At 47.2% G+C, this 19,332-nt stretch overlaps 1 protein-coding gene across 1 annotated transcript; it reads left to right on the plus strand.

Moving 5' to 3' along the window:
- Positions 1-1,362: 1,362 nt before the first annotated feature.
- LOC139575055 (excitatory amino acid transporter 2-like) lies at positions 1,363-18,344 on the plus strand. The gene is made up of 11 exons (XM_071400021.1): positions 1,363-1,537; positions 2,568-2,747; positions 4,751-4,903; positions 5,959-6,215; positions 11,952-12,057; positions 12,280-12,406; positions 14,090-14,323; positions 15,247-15,441; positions 15,818-15,952; positions 16,261-16,699; positions 16,874-18,344. Exons 2-11 carry the CDS (start codon positions 2,573-2,575, stop codon positions 17,156-17,158), a joined length of 2,106 nt encoding a protein of 701 aa, XP_071256122.1. The 5' UTR covers positions 1,363-1,537; positions 2,568-2,572; the 3' UTR covers positions 17,159-18,344.
- Positions 18,345-19,332: the final 988 nt, after the last annotated feature.

Below are 19,332 nucleotides of genomic sequence, written 5' to 3' on the forward strand. Positions count from 1 at the left end.
CTGTTCTGAGTGCTGAGATTATGATGAACATATAACTAAGCACATTACTCATCTGTGATATGATGTGATATGATGTAACATAAACTAATATGACAAGTCCCTATGGCTAGCTCTGGTCCAGGGATACATGTGGACTATCTGCTCCGTCAGTCTGTTGGAGACTAGCTCTGGTCCAGTGCTACATGTGGACTGTCTTCCCTTTCAGTCTGTTGGAGGCTAGCTCTGGTCCAGAGCTACATGTGGACTTTCTTCCCTGTTGGTCTATTGGAAGCTAGCTCTGGTCCAGAGCTACATGTGGACTTTCTTCCCTGTTCGTCTATTGGAGGCTAGCTCTGGTCCAGAGCTACATGTGGACTTTCTTCCCTATTCGTCTATTGGAGGCTAGCTCTATTCCAGGGTTACATGTGGACTATCTTCCCTGTTTGTCTATTGTAGGCTAGCTCTATTCCAGGGTTACATGTGGACTATCTTCCGTGTTGGTCTGTTGGAGCCTTGGAGGCTAGCTCCCAATCCCACTGTTCAGGCCATTCCTACATTTCCTAGAGACGGAAAATAATCCCTTAGTCTAGGGAAGAAAAAGGATTTGCAACACGGCTACAGCAGGCTACAGGTCGCTGAGCATGTCACTGCAATTTATGCACTGTTCAATCTTCAGGATATATCCTCATTACATGATGCAGGATGCATCCTGACGTTTGGTAGGACAGTGGGTCGGGCATAGAGATCTTATTAAATTCCTACTGTATATGTCATTCTATGGGGTCGGGTCCTCTGTCTGACCTCCTCCAAGGTCTTAATACCCATCCTAAGAGCTGTAGACCTGGGCTGTAGACCTGGGCTGTAGACCTGGCACTACCATCCTACTGAACAAAGTATTGGCAATGAGATCTGTGTCCCAAAAGACACCCTTTCCCTTTATAGTGTACTACTTTTGGCCAGAGCCCTATGGGCCTGGGTCAATTGTACACTATATAGAGAAAAGATTGCTATTTGGGATGCACATAAACACTCTGTGTGTTCATTGGTCTACTCTGTGTTTTCTGAAGGTACAGTGATTCTACAGTTCATCAGATCATGGTGGGGTTTCTGACTCACACTCCAACAATAGGACTGCTGGGTAATTGGAGTACAGTACATTGTCTCCTGGATGTTTGTAAATTGTTCTTAATGTTAAGAATGAAATGAATTTTGCAAAGAGGATTGGTACAGTAACAGAAACAGGGAGCCCCTCCCCTTCCCCCCACCGCACAGTTCACACGGGATTATATCGGTCTGCTATCGAAACTTGGCAAGAGATTCCCCTCCCCCCAATTTTTTGTTGTTGCATTTGCTGGCAATCCCTCTTTATGCCCGGGCAGCAACTGTTGTTGGACTTTAAACGACAGATGAAGACAAGCTGATGAACAGAGCAGGGAAAGAGAGCACGATGGAGAGAAGCGAGGTCAAAGGGTGAGGTCCATAGAGAGTGGAGGAGGTAAAGAAGGAAGGAGAGAGGTAATAGAAGGAGGTTAGACTAGACTGGTCTACGTGCATTTTGGTGAGTGTTTTCTCTATTCTTCCTTATGTAGAAATGCCATCTGCATGGCTGATGAATTATAATCATGTGCGATTGTCCAGCGGAGGCGGTCTGTTTGTAAATGTGCCACTCAGGTTCCTGACGCTGACTTCACACACCGCCATGTTGCTCTCCAGATGTGTTTATCTCTGATGGGAGGGGGATTCATCATCCCTCTCTACACTCTGTTGGAGCTGGTGCTGCTGGTCACTGCATTGGAATACTGGAACAGACAGACTAGGCAGACTGAGTAGTTATTAGTTGAATATTATTATAATGTATCAAACCTGATCAGATTTACATTGCTTACATAATATTGGTGCTTTTATTTGGATTGCACGTCCACCTATTGTTTTGACTATGTTTGAACCTGTCTAGTCTGATATCTGATGTTAGGCTGGATGTTCCTTCTCTGGCAGAAGTGGGGGGTTTAGTTTAGGTTGTGATGTGGGGGTGACTTCAGTGATTCTCTGGTTGACTTGAATAGAATTGTGCACCATCACTCACATTGTCAGATTATCGTTGATCATTCCCATGACATGACTCTCAGATGATTGTCAGAGTGCTTTGTTACTCCGCCTCTCTCCGTCTCTCTCCCAATTGTTTTCCATCCACCTTTCTCCACCTCCATATCCTGTATTATTCAGGTTGTGAGTACATTCCTTCTCAATGTAATGACATTTATCAGACCATAACCTGACTGGTCTGTCAGATCTATGTTACTCATCTTAGTCAACAGCACCCAACGGTTTCGGTCTTTCCTTGGTATGGTGATGGTGTTAAACTGGTCTGAAAACAACTCCTCGCCTCTTCCCCCTCTGTCTTTGCAGATCTCAAGGAACCAGGTGTAAGACAACAATATGGTGTACGTTTCCCCAAGCCAATAGAAAGGCTAAGGGGAGCCACTGTAATGCTTACACCAGAGGAAGAGGCATGGGGCTGTTTTCTGACCAGGCAGATGTGTGCTCTCACAGTACACCTCCCTCTCTCACTGTCTCCCTCTCTACCACAGACAGGATGACGAATCAGCAGCCGGTCCACCAGTCTAACAAGGCCCATTATGATGAGGCACTGCCACCCATTGTTGGCGCTGGAGTGTTGGACTTGTTGGAACCCAAACTTCCCAATAGTTTCTTGGGAACCTACTGTGGCTTCCTCATCCGAAACTCACTGCTCGTCCTCACTATACTGGGTAGGTGCCTACCTCGCTTCATGGTGGTCAACTGTCAGGAAATCAATTATTTCATCGCCTTCAGTGGTTATAAAGTGTTACGCTGCATTTCAGCTCTCTGTATTACCTGCGCTATATATATATAAACATTTTATTAAAAGTTTTATTAGCCCATACCCCTCTTCGGACGACAATAATAAACTTTCTCTCCTATTTTTTTTACAGCTTTCACACACACATTTTACACACATGGCACTTCTCTCTAAGGTTTCTTCACCGTAGTTACATATCAAGAATATAGTTAGTACATACAGTGCATTCGGAAGTATAAAGACCCCTTCAATTTTTTCCACATTTTGTTAAGTTAGAGCCTTATTCTAAAATTGATAAAATAAAATAAAATTCTCATCAATCTACACATAAAACCCCATAATGACAAAGCAAACACACATTTTTAGACATTTTTGCAAATGTAGGAAACCCCAAAAATAGAAATATCACATTTACATAAGTATTCAGATACTTTACTCAGTACTTTGTTGAGGCACCTTTGGCAGCGATTACAGCCTTGAGTCTTCTTGGGTATGACGCTAAGCTTTGCACACCTGTATTTGGGGAGTTTCTCCCATTCTTCTCTGCAGATCCTCTCAAGTTCTGTCAGGTTGGATGGTAGCGTCGCTTCACAGCAATTTTCAGGTCTCCCTAGAGATGTTCAGTCGGGTTCAAGTCCGGGCTCTGGCTGGGCCACTCAAGGACATTCAGAAACGTGTCCCAAAGCCACTAGTGTGTTGTCTTGGCTGTGTGCTTAGGGTTGTTGTCCTGTTGGAAGGTGAACTTTCGCCCCAGTCTGAGGTCCTGAGCGCTCTGGAACAGGTTTTCATCAAGGATCTTTCTGTACTTTGCTCCGTTCATCTTTCCCTCATTCCTGACTAGTCTCCCAGTCCCTGCCGCTGAAAAACATCCCCACAGCATTATGCTGCCACCACCATGCTTCACTGTAGGGATGGTGCCAGGTTTCCTACAGACGTGACTCTTGGCATTCAGGCCAAAGGGTTCAATCTTGGTTTAATCAGAACAGAGAATCTTGTTTCTTATGGTCTGAGAGTCCTTTAGGTGCCTTTTGGCAAACTCCAAGCAGTCTGTCATGTGCCTTTTACTGAGGAGTGGCTTCCGTCTGGCCAGTCTACCATAAAGGCCTGATTGGTGGAGTGCTGCAGAGATGGTTGTCCTTCTGGAAGGTTCTACCATCTCCACAGAGGAACTCTGGAGCTTTGTCAGAGTGACCATCGGGTTCTTGGTCACCTCCCTGACCAAGGCCCTTCTCCCCCGATTGCTCAGTTTGGCCAGACGGACAGTTCTAGGAAGAGTCTTAGTGGTTTCAAACTTCTTCCATTTAATAATGATGGAGGCCACTGTGGTCTTGGGGACCTTCAATGCTGCAGAAATGTTTTGGTACCCTTCCCCAGATCTGTGCCTCGACACAGTCCTGTCTCGGAGCTCTACGGAAAATTCCTTCAACCTCATGGCTTGGTTTTTGCTCTGACATGCACTGTCAACCTGAATTTACCACAGGTGGACTCCAATCTAGTTGTAGAAACATCTCAAGGATGATCAATGGAAACAGGATTCGACCTGAGCCCAATTTCGAGTTTCATAGCAAAGGGTCTGAATACTTGTAGTTATGTTTTCGCTTTGTCATTATGGGGTATTGTGTGTAGATTAATGAGGATTTTTATTTTTAGTCCATTTTAGAAAAAGGCTGTAACGCAACAAAGTGTGGAAAAGGTAAAGGGGTCTGACTACTTTCCGAATGCACTGTACACATCACAAACTTGTAAATCCCCCTGGAATGGAAATGAAATCCAATGAGTCAGACGCTGTGATTATAAACCCTCTCGAAATGCTCTTCTGAAGCGTTTCACTGGAATCTCTTCTCTCTGCGCTCTCACGGAAGCTACAAGGGTGACAGAGGCAACCATTGTGTAACTGTTGTGCTTACTCCTCTCCTCTGTGAACTGTAACAGGTGTAATAGCGGGGTCGCTGTTTGGGATGCTGCTGCGGTATGTTTCTGTTACAGACCCCAACACCCTGATGCTGGTGTCCTTTCCTGGAGACATCCTCATGAGGATGCTGAAGATGCTCATCTTGCCCCTCATCATCTCCAGCCTCATCACAGGTACACTGTTGTAACACACACACACACACACACACACACACACACACACACACACACACACACACACACACACACACACACACACACACACACACACACACACACACACACACACACACACACACACACACACACACACACACACACACAGTCTTATACAGCTAACCTTGTGGGGACACACAATTCCATCCCATTCAAAATCCAATTTTCCCTAACCCCTAACTCTAAACCTAACCCAACCCTAACCCGTACTCTTACCCTTACCCTAACCATAACCCTAACCTTAACCTTAACCCTAACCCTAACCCTAACCCTAACCCTAACCCTAACCCTAACCTTAACCCAAAAACCTTAACCTTAAACCCTACCCTAACTCCTAATTCTAACCCTAAAACTAACCCTAGCCCCAAACCCTTAATGTAGTTCTAACCGTAGCACTAATTCTAACCTTAACCCTAAACCCCCTAGAAATAGCATTTGACCTCGTGCAGACTAACACCTGAATGTCCCCAGGTGGTCAAATTTGTTTTTGTTTACTATTCCTGTTGGGACTTCTGGTTCCCACAAGAATAGTTAAACACGTCCACACACACACACACACACGTGCGCGCGCGCACGCACGCACGCACGCACGCACACACAGACACGCACACACACACACACACACGCGCGCGCGCGCACGCACGCACGCACGCACGCACACACATACACGCACACACACACACACACACACACACACACACACACACACACACACACACACACACACACACACACACACACACACACACACACACACACACACACACACACACACACACACACACACACACACAGACACACACACACACACACACACACATACACACACACACACACACAATCACACACACACACACACACACACACACACACACACACACACACACACACACACACACACACACACACACACACACACACACACACACACACACACACACACACACAGACACACACACACACACACACACACACAGGTGCCCTGCTCATCAACCTGTCTCTCTCCCTCCCAGGTCTGGCTGGTCTGGATGCTCGTTCCAGTGGGAGGATGGGCTCCAGGGCCATGGTCTACTACATGTCCACTACGGTCATAGCTGCCATCCTGGGGGTCATCCTGGTCCTGGGGATCCACCCGGGAAACCCCAAACTCAGGAGCAGTCAGGAGCAGAACACGGCCCCCAAGAACCAGGAGGTCAGCAGTCTGGACGCCTTCCTGGACCTCATCAGGAACCTGTTCCCTGAAAACCTGGTGCAGGCCTGCTTCCAACAGGTAGGACCCAGACCCAGAACTAGAACTGGACCCAGACGCAGAACTAAACCCTGACCCCATCAAACAATGGATGATCAGTTGTTATTGTGAGATTTGGACCCTATCAAAGCCTGACTTTAATGACCAGCATTGGGAATGTGTGGCTTATGGGGCAATTGTGTCCAATTCGCAATTGATTGTTACAGTGCCTTCAGAAAGTATTACACCCCTTTACTTTTCCCACATTTTGTTGTGTTAAAAAGTGGGATTAAAATTGATTTAATTGTCTTTTTTTGGCAACGATCTACACTAAATACTCTGTAATGTCAAACTGGAAGAAAAATTTTAACATTTGTAAAATATTTGTGAAAAACAAAACAGTAATATATCTTGATTAGAAAAGTACTCAACCCCATTACATGTTAGTGTCACCGTTGGCAGTGATTACAGGTCAGAGTCTTTCTGGGTAAGTCTGTAAGAGCTTTGGATTGTACAATATTTGCACATTATTCTTTTTTAAATTCTTCAAGCTCTGTCAAAACTGTAACCAGGCCACTCAGGAACATTCAACGTCATCTTGGTAAGCAACTCCAGTGTTTATTTGGCCTTGTGTTTTAGGTTATTGTCCTGCTGAAAGGTGAATTTGTCTCCCAGTGTCTGTTGGAAAGAAGACTGAACCAGGTTTTCCTCTAGGATTTTGCCTGTGCTTAGCTCTATTCCGTTTCTTTTTATCCTAAAAAAAAAAACCTTAGTCATTGCCGATCACAAGCATACCCATAACATGATGCAGCCACCGCCATGCTTGAAAATATGAAGAGTGATTCTCAGTGATCTGTTCTGTTGGATTTGCCCCAAACATAAAACTTTGTATTCAGGACATAAAGGTAATTTCTTTGCCCCATTTTTTTGTAGTTTTACTTTAGTGCCTTACTGCAAACATGATGCATATTTTGGAATATTTGTATTCTGTCAGGCTTTCTTCTTTTCACTCTGTTGATTAGGTTAGTATTGTGGTGTAACTACAATGTTGTTGATCCATCCTCAGTTTTCTCCTATCACAGCTCATAAACTCTTGTCACGTTCTGACCTTAGTTCTTTTGTATTTTCTTTGTTTTAGTATGGTCAGGGCGTGGTTGGGTGGGTTATCTATGTTTTGTGTTTCTATGTTGTTGTTTTTCGTTTGGCCTGATATGGTTCTCAATCACAGGCAGGTGTTAGTCATTGTCTCTGATTGGGAACCATATTTAGGTAGCCTGTTTTCTGTTGTGTTTTGTGGGTGGGTGTCTTCTGTGTCAGTGTTTGTTCACGTTACGGGACTGTTTCGGTTTTCCTTATCTATGCACTTTGTTATTTTTGTATTGTTGTTGTGTTCAGTATTATTAAATAATATGGACACTTACCACGCTGCACATTGGTCTGACATTTCTTACTCCTCGTCAGATGAGGAGGACGAATTCCGTTACAGAACCACCCACCAACAAAGGACCAAGCAGCGTGGTATCGGGCAGCAGCGAGATCTGGACGATACAACTTGGGACGAAATAGAAAGGTGGTCGGTCGACCCAGGGAGAGTGCCGGAGCCCGCCTGGGATTCTCTGAAGCAGTGCGAGGAGGGTTACAGGAGAATGGAGTTGGCGACACGCACACGGCAACGCAACAGGCATGAGAGGCAGCCCCAAAAATGTATTGGGGGAAAAACACGGGGAGTGTAGCTAAGTCAGGTAGGAGACCTGAGCCAGCTCCCTGTGCTTACCGTGGAGAGCGAGCGTACGGGCTGACACCGTGTTATGCGGAAGAGCGCACGGTGTCTCCAGTACGTGTGCATAGCCCGGTGCGGTACATAGCAGCGCCTCGTATCGGCCGGGCTAGAGTGGGCATCGAGCCAGGTGCCATGAAGCCGGCTCTACGCATCTGGTCTCCAGTGCGTCTCCTCGGGCCGGGGTACATGGCACCAGCCCTACGCATGGTGTCTCCTGTACGTGTGCATAGCCCAGTGCGGCCTATTCCACCTCGCCGCACTAGCATGGCTACGGTGAGCATTCAGCCAGGTAGAGTTGGGCAGGCTCGGTGCTCGAGACCTGTAGTGCGCCTCCACGGTCCGGTCTATCCGGTGCCTTCTCCAAGCACCAGTCCTCCTGTGGAAGCCCCACGTACCAGGCCTCCAGTTCCAGCACCCCGCACTCGCCCTGGGTGTGTGTTCCCAGCCCGGTACCACCAGTTCCGGCACCACGCACCAGGCCTACTGTGCGCCTCAGCAGGCCTGAGTCTCCCGTCTGTCCAGCGCCGTCTGAGTCTCCCGTCTGTCCAGCGCCGCCTGGGTCTCCCATCTGTCCAGCGCCGCCGGAGTCTCCCGTCTGTCCAGCGCCGCCTGAGTCTCCCGTCTGTCCAGCGCCGCCTGAGCCGCCCGTCTGTCCAGCGCCGCCTGAGCCGCCCGTCTGTCCAGCGCCGCCTGAGCCGCCCGTCTGTCCAGCGCCGCCTGAGCCGCCCGTCTGTCCAGCGCCGCCTGAGCCGCCCGTCTGTCCAGCGCCGCCTGAGCCGCCCGCCAGTCAGGAGCCGCCAGAGCCGCCCACCAGTCAGGAGCTGCCAGAGCCGCCCGCCAGTCAGGAGCCGCCAGAGCCGCCCGCCAGTCAGGAGCCGCCAGAGCCGCCCGCCAGTCAGGAGCCGCCAGAGCCGCCCGCCAGTCAGGAGCCGCCAGAGCCGCCCGCCAATCAGGAGCTGCACCTCGGTCCGGAGCTGCCCTTCGGTCCGGAGCTGCCCTTCGGTCCGGAACTGCCCTTCGGTCCGGAGCTGCCCTTCGGTCCGGAGCTGCCCCTCGGTCCGGAGCTGCCCCTCGGTCCGGAGCTGCCCCTCGGTCCGGAGCTGCCCCTCGGTCCGGAGCTGCCCCTCAGTCCAGTGGGGCCCTTTTAGTAGGGTTGCCAGTCCTAGGTTGGTGGCGAGGGTCGCCACTCAAAGGACGCTACTAAAGCGGAATAAGACTATGGTGGAGTGGGGTCCACGTCCAGCGCTAGAGCCGCCACCGCGGACAGATGCCCACCCAGACCCTCCCCTATAGGTTCAGGTTTTGCGGCCGGAGTCCGCACCTTTGGGGGAGGATTACTGTCACGTTCTGACCTTAGTTCTTTTGTATTTTCTTTATTTTAGTATGGTCAGGGCGTGAGTTGGGTGGGTTATCTATGTTTTGTGTTTCTATGTTGGGTTTTTCGTTTGGCCTCATATGGTTCTCAATCAGAGGCAGGTGTCAGTCATTGTCTCTGATTGGGAACCATATTTAGGTAGCCTGTTTTCTGTTGTGTTTTGTGGGTGGGTGTCTTCCGTGTCAGTGTTTGTTCACGTTACGGGACTGTTTCGGTTTTCCTTATCTATGCACTTTGTTATTTTTGTATTGTTGTCGTGTTCAGTATTATTAAATAATATGGACACTTACCACGCTGCGCATTGGTCTGACATTTCTTATTCCTCGTCAGATGAGGAGGACGAATTCCGTTACAACTCTGTAACTGTTTTAAATAGGTGCCCCTCTTTGCGAGGCATTGGAAAGCCTGATCTTTGAGTCCATTGTGTGACTTATTAAGCTAATTTTGACTTTTTAATTTATTTAGGCTTGCCATAACAAAGGGGTTGAATACTTATTGACTCAACACATTTCAGCTTTTCATTTGTAATTAATATGTAAAAAATCTTAAAATATAATTCCACTTTGACATTATGGGGTATTGTTTGTAGGCCAGTGATCAACAATCTCTATTTAATCCATTTTAAATTCAGGCTGTAACACAACAAAATGTGGAAGAAGTTAAGGGGAGCAAATACTTTCGAAGGGACTGTATATGCACAAACTAGTTCATAAAAAGGAATGGCTTATGTCATCATGGAAGTAGAGTGTTGCTTTAGAGTAGAGAAGACAGTAGTACTATATACTGTAGGTAGAGAACATTGAACAGAACAACATGAATTGGGGTATTTACAGTACTATATAGGTAGAGAACATTTTGACAGAAATGCAGCTAGAACCTTAAAGTCCCAGGCGCTCCAAATTATGATCCTTCCATTTCCCAGAAAATGACGACTTTGCAGACCAACACATATGTGAGTGGTGTTAGCAGTGCAGATCCTAATTCCCTCTCTTTATTCCAAGCTTTTGTTGTTGCATTGGACATTTGATGTCTCCCTCTGAACATCTTTCCCCTTGCATTGACCAATAGCTGTTCTTGTGTTGACATTTTCACTTGACATTTTAGGAATTTATCAGAGGCTGTTATCCAGCGCGACTTACAGTTAATGTATTTATCTTAAGATAGCTAGGTGAGACAACCACACATCGTAGTCGTAGTGAGAACAGTTTTCCTCTGGAGAAGTTATCAGCAAAGTCAGTGCTAGTAGGAAAAGACAAGTGCAGGTTTGAATATTAAATTTTTAGGGGCGAGGAGGGAGGGAATGAGACGGAGTTGTCTTATTTAAGATACTCTTTGAAGAGGTAGGGTTTCAGACGTTTTTGGAAGATGAGCAGGGACTCTACTGTCCCAGCATCAAGGGGACATGATCCTGTACCTAGGTGGCTGACCACAGGACAGAACAGGAGAGGACAGGAGACTGCAGGACAGGATAGGACAGGAGACTGCAGGACAGGAGACTGCAGGACAGGATAGGACAGGAGACTGCAGGACAGGATAGGGCAGGACAAGACTGTGTGATTTGCAAGCAACGCTGCCTGGCAGATATGATTGCTGTTAATCCAAGCAGGCGGATCATTTTTAAGCGATAATCCAGGCCTCAATCATGTCGCAGCAGTTGCCTTCTTTTGTCCAAATCCTGTGTTTTTTCTCTCTCCTTATCGCTCTCATTCTCTCTCTCTCCTTATCGCTCTCATTCTCTCTCTCTCCTTATCGCTGTCATTCTCTCTCTCTCCTTATCGCTCTCATTCTCTCTCTCTCTTTATCGCTCTCATTCTCTCTCTCTCTTTCATGCGTGTGTGTCTGAATGATTAGAAATACTCTGTGTTAGACTGGGTGAGGGTCAGACCTTCTGTTGGTGCTAATCTCTTTACAGCTCCGTTGGGTTGTCTTCATTTACTACAGTAAGGCATCTGCCTAGTGTGACTGTGTGTGTGTGCGTGTGTGTGTGTGTGTGTGTGTGTGTGTGTGTGTGTGTGTGTGTGTGTGTGTGTGTGTGTGTGTGTGTGTGTGTGTGTGTGTGTGTGTGTGTGTGTGTGTGTGTGTGTGTGTGTGTGTGTGTGTGTGTGTGTGTGTGTGTGTGTGTGTGTGTGTGTGTGTGTGTGTGTGTGTGTGTGTGTGTGTGTATGTGTGTGTGCTTGTGTGCCTGTGAGTGTGTGTGCGTGTGCATGTGTGTGTGTGTGTGTGCTGTTCAGCCCTGGGCTTATAAGGATCCTTTCTCTCGTTGTGTGCTGTCACTGCGTTTGTCTTCATCAGAGATTAATTGATATTGTAATTGCTTTTGCAGATCAGCCAAGAAATTGCATGACGATCCCCAGCCCCCTTTTCCATATTTCCTCTTCTCTCTCCCTCTCTTTCTTTCTCTCTCTCTCTCTCCCCCTCTCTCTCTCCCTCCCCCTCTCTTCTTCTCTGTCTGCATAAAAATCTCTCTCATCTTTCTGGTGGTTGCTCTCGCTCTCTCTATTCTCCACCCCCCTCTCCACCCCACCTCTCTCTCTCTCTCTATTCTCCACCCCCCTCTCCACCCCACCTCTCTCTCTATTCTCCACCCCCTCTCCACCGCACCTCTCACTCTCTCTCTCTTCAGGTTCAAACAGTAGCAAAGAAAGTGTCAGTGATGCCCCCGAACCAGACAGAACCTGTCATAGTCAGCAAGAAGAAACTGGAGTTCAAATGGGGCATGAATGTTCTGGGTGAGAGAATGCTATGGTTCTTTCCTCTCTATTCACTGAGGGGGCAACAATGTCCTGTTCGGTTCAACTCTCTTTCTGTTGATTGGACGGAATACTATTATGTCAATTTCCTGTTGTTTCATTGGTTTAATTATATTCATCATATATTCATCATTCATATTGAGAGAGCACATTGGTTATTTATGAACAGATGATTTAATGTTGTAATGATGTTTTCTGAAGGTTTAATTGGGTTCTTCATCACATTTGGAATGTGCATGGGGAAGATGGGAGAGAAGGGGAAGCTCATGTCAGAGTTCTTCAACATCCTCAACGAGATCATCATGAAGATGGTGGGCATGATCATGTGGTACGTGTCTCTCTGTGACTTCCTGTCTGTGTCTTCCTGTCTGTGTCCTTGTCTGTGTCTCTCTCTGTGTCTTCCTGTCTGTGTTCCTGTCTGTGTCCTTGTCTGTGTCTCTCTCTGTGTCCATGTCTTGTCCCTGTCTGTGTCCTCCTGTCTGTGTCCCTATCTGTGTCCCTGTCTGTGTCCCTGTCTGTGTCCGTGTCTGTGTCCTCCTGTCTGTGTCCTCCTGTCTGTGTCTTCCCGTCTGTGTCCTCCTGTCTGTGTCTACCTGTCTGTGTCACTGTCTGTGTCTATCTGTCTGGTTCCCTGTCTGTGTCTTCCTGTCTGTGTCCCTGTCTGTGTCCCTATCTGTGTCCCTGTCTGTGTCTCTGTATGGGTAGGTTTTCCTCCAGTGGAATGCCATTCCTCCAATGGCTGCAATGCTGAAAAACATTCTATAGACAGTGATGAATTCACTGACAGTGATGAATAAGGGGAGGACTGCATACATGAGAAGAATGGTGGGAACTGGGACCAGGGGCAGAGAGAGGATTGGAAAGGGGAGAAATTTAGGGAGAAGAATTCCCTAAGACATGAAAGTGTGTGGAATGCTGAGGACTAGCAGGAGTAGGAGCAGAGCAGAAGCCTTTCTGGTTCCCAGGGAGGAGAGGGTGGAACAGGTCCAGAACGTAATGAATCCACAGACAGGAAAGGAGCCACTAGCTGCTCAGCAGGCCAGCACAAATCGGAGCGCAGACAGACTGATGCAGGGCGGGACAGAGGGACGTGGTGAGATCCATGTCCTTGGAGAGCGATGAAAGCCTTGATGCTTTGCAGGACAGTAGCAGACAGTCCAGTAGCACTGAAAGAGCGAGGGAAAAGAGAGAGAAAGGGGGAGAGACAGAGAGACTTCACACGACACTGGCCAATACCTCTGAGAGAGAGAAAAACACACATCCCCATCTCTCTCTCTCTCTCTCTCTCTCTCTATCTATCTCTCTCTCTCTCTCTCTCTCTCTCTCTCTCTCTCTCTCTCTCTCTCTCTCTCTCTCTCTCTCTCTCTCTCTCTTTCTCTTTCTCTTTCTCTTTCTCTAACTCTTTCTCTCTCTCTCTCCCTCTCCACCAAAAAGAAGCACATAGTCAGGGAACATCTTGATGTGCAGCACATTTTCCAAGGGAGCTGTGTTCTCCATACCACAAACCCAACGTAAATCACCCATTTTACACACTAAACACATGACTCACTACTAGGCCTACAGAGCTGGCCAAACAAACCGGCATGTATATACAAATGACATGTCATACACAGTACACTAAACACACTGGTCACACATAGTATACTACTTACTCTACCAAACAACTCTGGCTAAATGCCATCTTCCTCACAGATCAACACATAGTACACTAAACACACTGGTAATACACAGTATACTAACTACTCTACCAGACAACTCTGGCTAAATGACATCTTCCTAACAGATCAACACACAGTACATCCCTTACACCTCAGATGCTAAGCTTGTGTTGCTATGACCTATGACCCGCCCAGCTGTTGTTCCTTATCACCTAGTCCCACTGCCTCTTCAGTATTGATGCCATCGGTGGAGTGTGTCTCAATAGTCTAAAGTGGCTTCCTCTCCCCATATATTTTCCTACACCTGGAGAATTCTGGAAGAAGCCTCCTCATTAGCAATGTTGTGTCTCCAGGTACTCTCCAGTTGGTATCGCCTCTCTGATCTCAGGGAAGATAGCAGCCATCGGGGACCTGGAGGTGGTGGCTAGACAGCTGGGCATGTACATGGTGACAGTCATAGTGGGCTTAATGATCCACGGGGGCATTATCCTGCCACTCATCTTCTTCTCCATCACAAGGAAGAGCCCCTTCACCTTCTACTCCGGGATCTTCCAGGCCTGGATCACTGCCCTGGGCACCGCCAGCAGGTAGGGAAGGAACACTCTAGGGGGGATTGGGTGTGTGTGTGGGGGGGTGTATATACTATGTTTAGATCATTTGTGCTGGTGTGTATTTTCCTTAATAGCACTGCATGGTACTGTATGGCATCAGGTACCGTAGTAAATGTGATGGAGGGGTGTTATGTCACTGTGCATTGGTTGCTGGGCTATTTAGGTTAACCCAGAATAAGAGGGCTGACAAACCAGAGCTGCAGAGCCAACTGTGCATGAATCTGGGTGATCACAGACCAGCTCTGTCTGACAGACAGACAGACAGACAGACAGACAGACAGACAGACAGACAGACAGACAGACAGACAGACAGACAGACAGACAGACAGACAGACAGACAGACAGACAGACAGACAGACAGACAGACAGACAGACAGACAGACAGACAGACAGACAGACAGACAGACCCTGCGTTGTAAATGTCTGGGGCTCTGGATAAGGTTGTATGGGCCAAACTGGCCATGTTTCCGCTGCTTCTGAATCTGTCGTGCTGCTCAAACCAACTGTCATTTTGACGCATTAGGGAGGCTTTACAAAATAAGAGTAATCCTATCAACTTTCTCTAATTATATTATGACCTGGGCTTAGCTTAGGCTCAAATCAAATTCCTGCAATTCACATGTTGGATTGTAAAATACACTTGCTGTTATGATAATGCTGTTAGATTTCACCCCTTCTCTCACCCTCTCTGTCCCCCTCCCCTCTTTTTTAACTCTCACTTTGTACTCTCACCCTCCCTCTCCCTCACTCTCCCTCACAATTTCTGTCATTATTTTCTTTCTCAATACTTCTCTCTCTCTATAACATCTTTACACCCTCTCTCCCTATTTTTATTTTCTTCCCTTTATCTCTCTCTACCTGTCTATATCCCTTTCTTACCCACTCTCTCCTTCTCTCAGTGCGGGAACGTTACCTGTCACATTCCGCTGTCTGGAGGAGAATCTGAAGATCGATAAGCGCGTGACGCGTTTCGTGCTGCCCATCGGAGCCACCATCAACATGGACGGCACAGCCCTGTACGAGGCGGTGGCAGCCATCTTCATCGCTCAGATGAATGACATCAACCTGGACGCAGGACAGATCGTTACCGTCAGGTAGGCCTCTTCTTTACCACTAACAACCCTGGCCCAGGGGGTTTCTTAGGATACTTTTGTGTTGAGGTGTGTTACCTGGGTGTAATATATTATGCTTTAAGGTACAGTACTAAAGTGAAGTGATTGTTTTAAGGTTGTCATGCTCTGTATGTATGTAAGAGAAAGCTGTGTCACTTCCTCCATGGGTGTTTGTACCTTGAAATAGTCATCTAACTGTAGGTTTACTGTATGTATCAGTTGTGGTTGCTGATGACTTTTATGAGTCACATGCTAATGCATTCTGTGGTGACAATGTCTTGGAATGAGAAACGTATGTGTAACGTCAATTCCCTCTTCTCCTTCCTCTCCCTCACTCCTGCCCCTCCTCTCCTCTCAGTATGACAGCCACCCTGGCCAGTGTGGGAGCGGCCAGTATTCCCAGCGCAGGCCTGGTCACCATGCTGTTGATCCTTACAGCTGTGGGCCTGCCCACCCAGGACATCAGCCTGCTCATCGCTGTCGACTGGCTGCTGTGAGTCACATACACACAATGTGATGTTACACTTCAGATACTCTGGTCTTTGTTTTCAACAACATGATGACATTAGACTACAATGATTCAATGTTGCTGATTATCTCTATGAAAGAAAAGTAGGGTACGTCAAGCTCTGTCAAAATGCAACGCATATTGTCAACTGTAAAGGGCAGAGTGGTACTTAGCTGTAGATGGCATTGGTATTGTTGGCATCTACTCATCCATGAGAGCTCCTGTCTTGTAGTGTACCTGTAACACAGTGATCAGTCATGGCTGACTCTAGCATTGTCTGTCTGTTGGGTCAGTGACAGATTGCGTACCTCAATCAACGTGGTGGGCGACTCGTTTGGTGCTGGGATTGTGGACCACCTGTCCAGGGCAGAGCTAGCTGAGATTGATGCGGAGCTCCTCTCCCCTGAGGATGAGGAGTTCATCCCCCCGCCCCCTGTCCTCACCGAGATAGACCTGGTGGACCCCAAGAGACCCCCCGAGTTACCCCCCCGCTCCCCCCGCCCGCCCAAACTCAACCACCACGGCCACTCCAACCTGTCACAGATCTACTCCATCACAAACTCTCCCCGCTCCGTCCGCTCTCCGTCCCCCCGTTCTGTCCGCTCTCCCTCCCCACGCTCCAACTGTTCCCACTCCCACTCCCCACGACCCTCTGCCTTCCGTACCCACTCCCCACGCATCCTCCGCAGAACAGAGCCTGGCTACTGCGCCCTGCCAAGCCACGACAACCAGGTAGGCTTGCTTCCCATTGACTTACTGCAGGGTTACAGCTAGCACTAGTCCTAGGGCTCAATCCTAACTTCTTGTTTATCATGTATTGATATCAATGGAATATTTGTGTGAACGTTTGAGTTGGATGGTCCTTTGATGGCCTGTCTCTGACTATATTTCGCTTTGTCTTCCCAGATCCCCACACTCCCTCGCTCCCACAGAGAGAGAGACAGAGGGGATAGAGACAGAAGGGAAAGAGACAGGGAAAGAGACAGGGAAAGAGACAGGGAAAGAGACAGAGAGAGAGATAGAGGAAGAGAGAGGGAGAGACTGCGGGGGCGAGACAGCGACCGATATCAGAGCGAGACAGAGGAAGAGGAGGAGAGGGATAGGGTGCTGGATGAGGGGAGTGAAGGAGAAGAGAGTGACGACACTGCTTACGACCGCAGGAACACCATCCTGCCCTGCGACCTGCCCTGATTGGGACGCCTCTATGAAAACACTTCTGTTTTACTACACTTCCCCCAACTTACTGCACTCTACCACCTAGTACCACTGTGGTGTTTTTGATAGAGGTCTGGGTTGGTGGATGCAGTGCTCTACAAATGGTTACTATTTAGCAGTTGTCTGATTTGAGTGTTCTTGTGTGATTTGAGTCCTGTTTGACATGATCAGGGATCAATAAGCTTGCTTTGAGCGATGACGATATTTCTGTTGCTATGGCAACACCCTTTAATAATCTTTTAAAATAGAGCCCATGCCCTAACTTTTGCGCTTCAGTATGCTGCAGAAGGGAGCTTTTATTTAGTGTTGTGTCCTCTGTCAACCCAGCTCTATTCTCTGATAATCACTGTCTTGTTCTAATCATTTCAGCCAGCCAGTTCCTCAACCTAACCTCTACCCTCTAGCGTGGCTGAGAGAGATGCTGTACTGAGATCTTGGTGTTCAGTGTCAGTTAACGCACAATCAGAAATGTTCTCTTCTCAACTTCCAAAAGGTCATCTGTAGAACGTCATCCATCTCCAGCTGTACTGCATAGAATGATTCAACAAATAAATACTAATTCTACTTATATGTAAGTTAAAATGTAAGATAAACTTGCTAGCAACTATATGTAATTAAAGGTAACAAACACACTGTAGTCAAACTATTTTTATACTTTTCTACCTCCTCTCTCCCTCTTCTGTTCCTCTCATTGTCCTCTACAAACTCAACACTTCCCTCAACTTGTACCTCAACTTGTACCTCAACTTCTCCTGAAATGACAATCCTAATACGGTTGTTGTTGTTAATATTGTTATTTCTCAGTATTTATGTATATGGTTAGTCATTTTTTGTCATTGTCTGGTGTCTGAAATGATGGTTGTTAGTATTTTTATACATTTTTTCCAGCACCACAGTCTTCAGTCTGTGTAGCACAGCAGTCTGTTTTCATTTTGATTCATGTATTAATTTACTTGTTGTTTCATTACTCTTGTACTTTAATTATTTATTGGTTAATTAAGAGATATTCTTATTGGTTCTGTCATATTGATTTGTTTTCCTCTGTCCCTCTGAAATGCCTTTCGTTGAAGGTCATTACTGCCTACCCAAATCCTTCGTCTTAATGCAGGTTTGCAGATCCAGGTTGTGTGTATATTGTATGTAATAAAATCTTAGAGATTTATTTAAATTACAATGACAAAGATTTGGTTATTTCTGTACCTTGTGTAAAAACTGTGTACAGATTATTACTACAAAAAGGGGACACACGTCAATATTTTGTGACTAAAGACAGGGATGAAATCCAGTGGACAAGGATATTACTGGACGTTCAAGTTGCAACTGACACACCAAACCTCGAACACGCACACGCACACGCACACGCACACGCACACGCACACGCACACGCACACACACACACACACACACACACACACACACACACACACACACACACACACACACACACACACACACAGCATCACATTTACACATTGATGAGACAAAGACACACAGAGATATCAACACACTTAATCCTCCCAAAGAAGAGTTGGGGAGGGAGGGAGGGAGGGAGGGAGGGAGGGAGGGAGGGAGGGAGGGAGGGAGGGAGGGAGGGAGGGAGGGAGGGAGAGGAATAGAAGAATAGAAGAACGGCAGATGGCCAGAAAGACGTCAATCCAACTCATTCTTCCAGACAGCATAGGGCACTGTGGGTAATTGCAAACAGGACTGACGTTAGTGTTGGGACCCTGCACGTCACGGAGAGAGGAGGAGAGGATGAGAGAAACAGGTAGATAATAAGGGAAAGCTTCAGGCCACAACAGGCCACCACCACCTAGTGAAGCCAGTGAACAGGGACAGACATGCCTCGACTCTCTGGGTGAAGGTATTCAACAAAACAGACACACTATGATTACTTTCTTTTCGGCTCACATACAGGAATTCCTTACACAACAAGATTGCCACTTGTATTTTTTGTCAATTCAATGAATAGCAACCAAAAACAAGCATAAATCACTCAAAACCACAAAATGAGTTGTCCATATATTACACTAGAAACCTCGAACCCACAACACGACATCGGAATGTCAGCCTACCCGGGGGAGAGAGGGGTCAGGGTATGTAATCATTGGGACAGTCATCAAGCAGTGAGGGCATGAAGAGACTCATCG

Source organism: Salvelinus alpinus, chromosome 1 (genome assembly GCF_045679555.1).
Source record: "Salvelinus alpinus chromosome 1, SLU_Salpinus.1, whole genome shotgun sequence".
NCBI classification, from domain to species: Eukaryota; Metazoa; Chordata; class Actinopteri; order Salmoniformes; family Salmonidae; genus Salvelinus; species Salvelinus alpinus.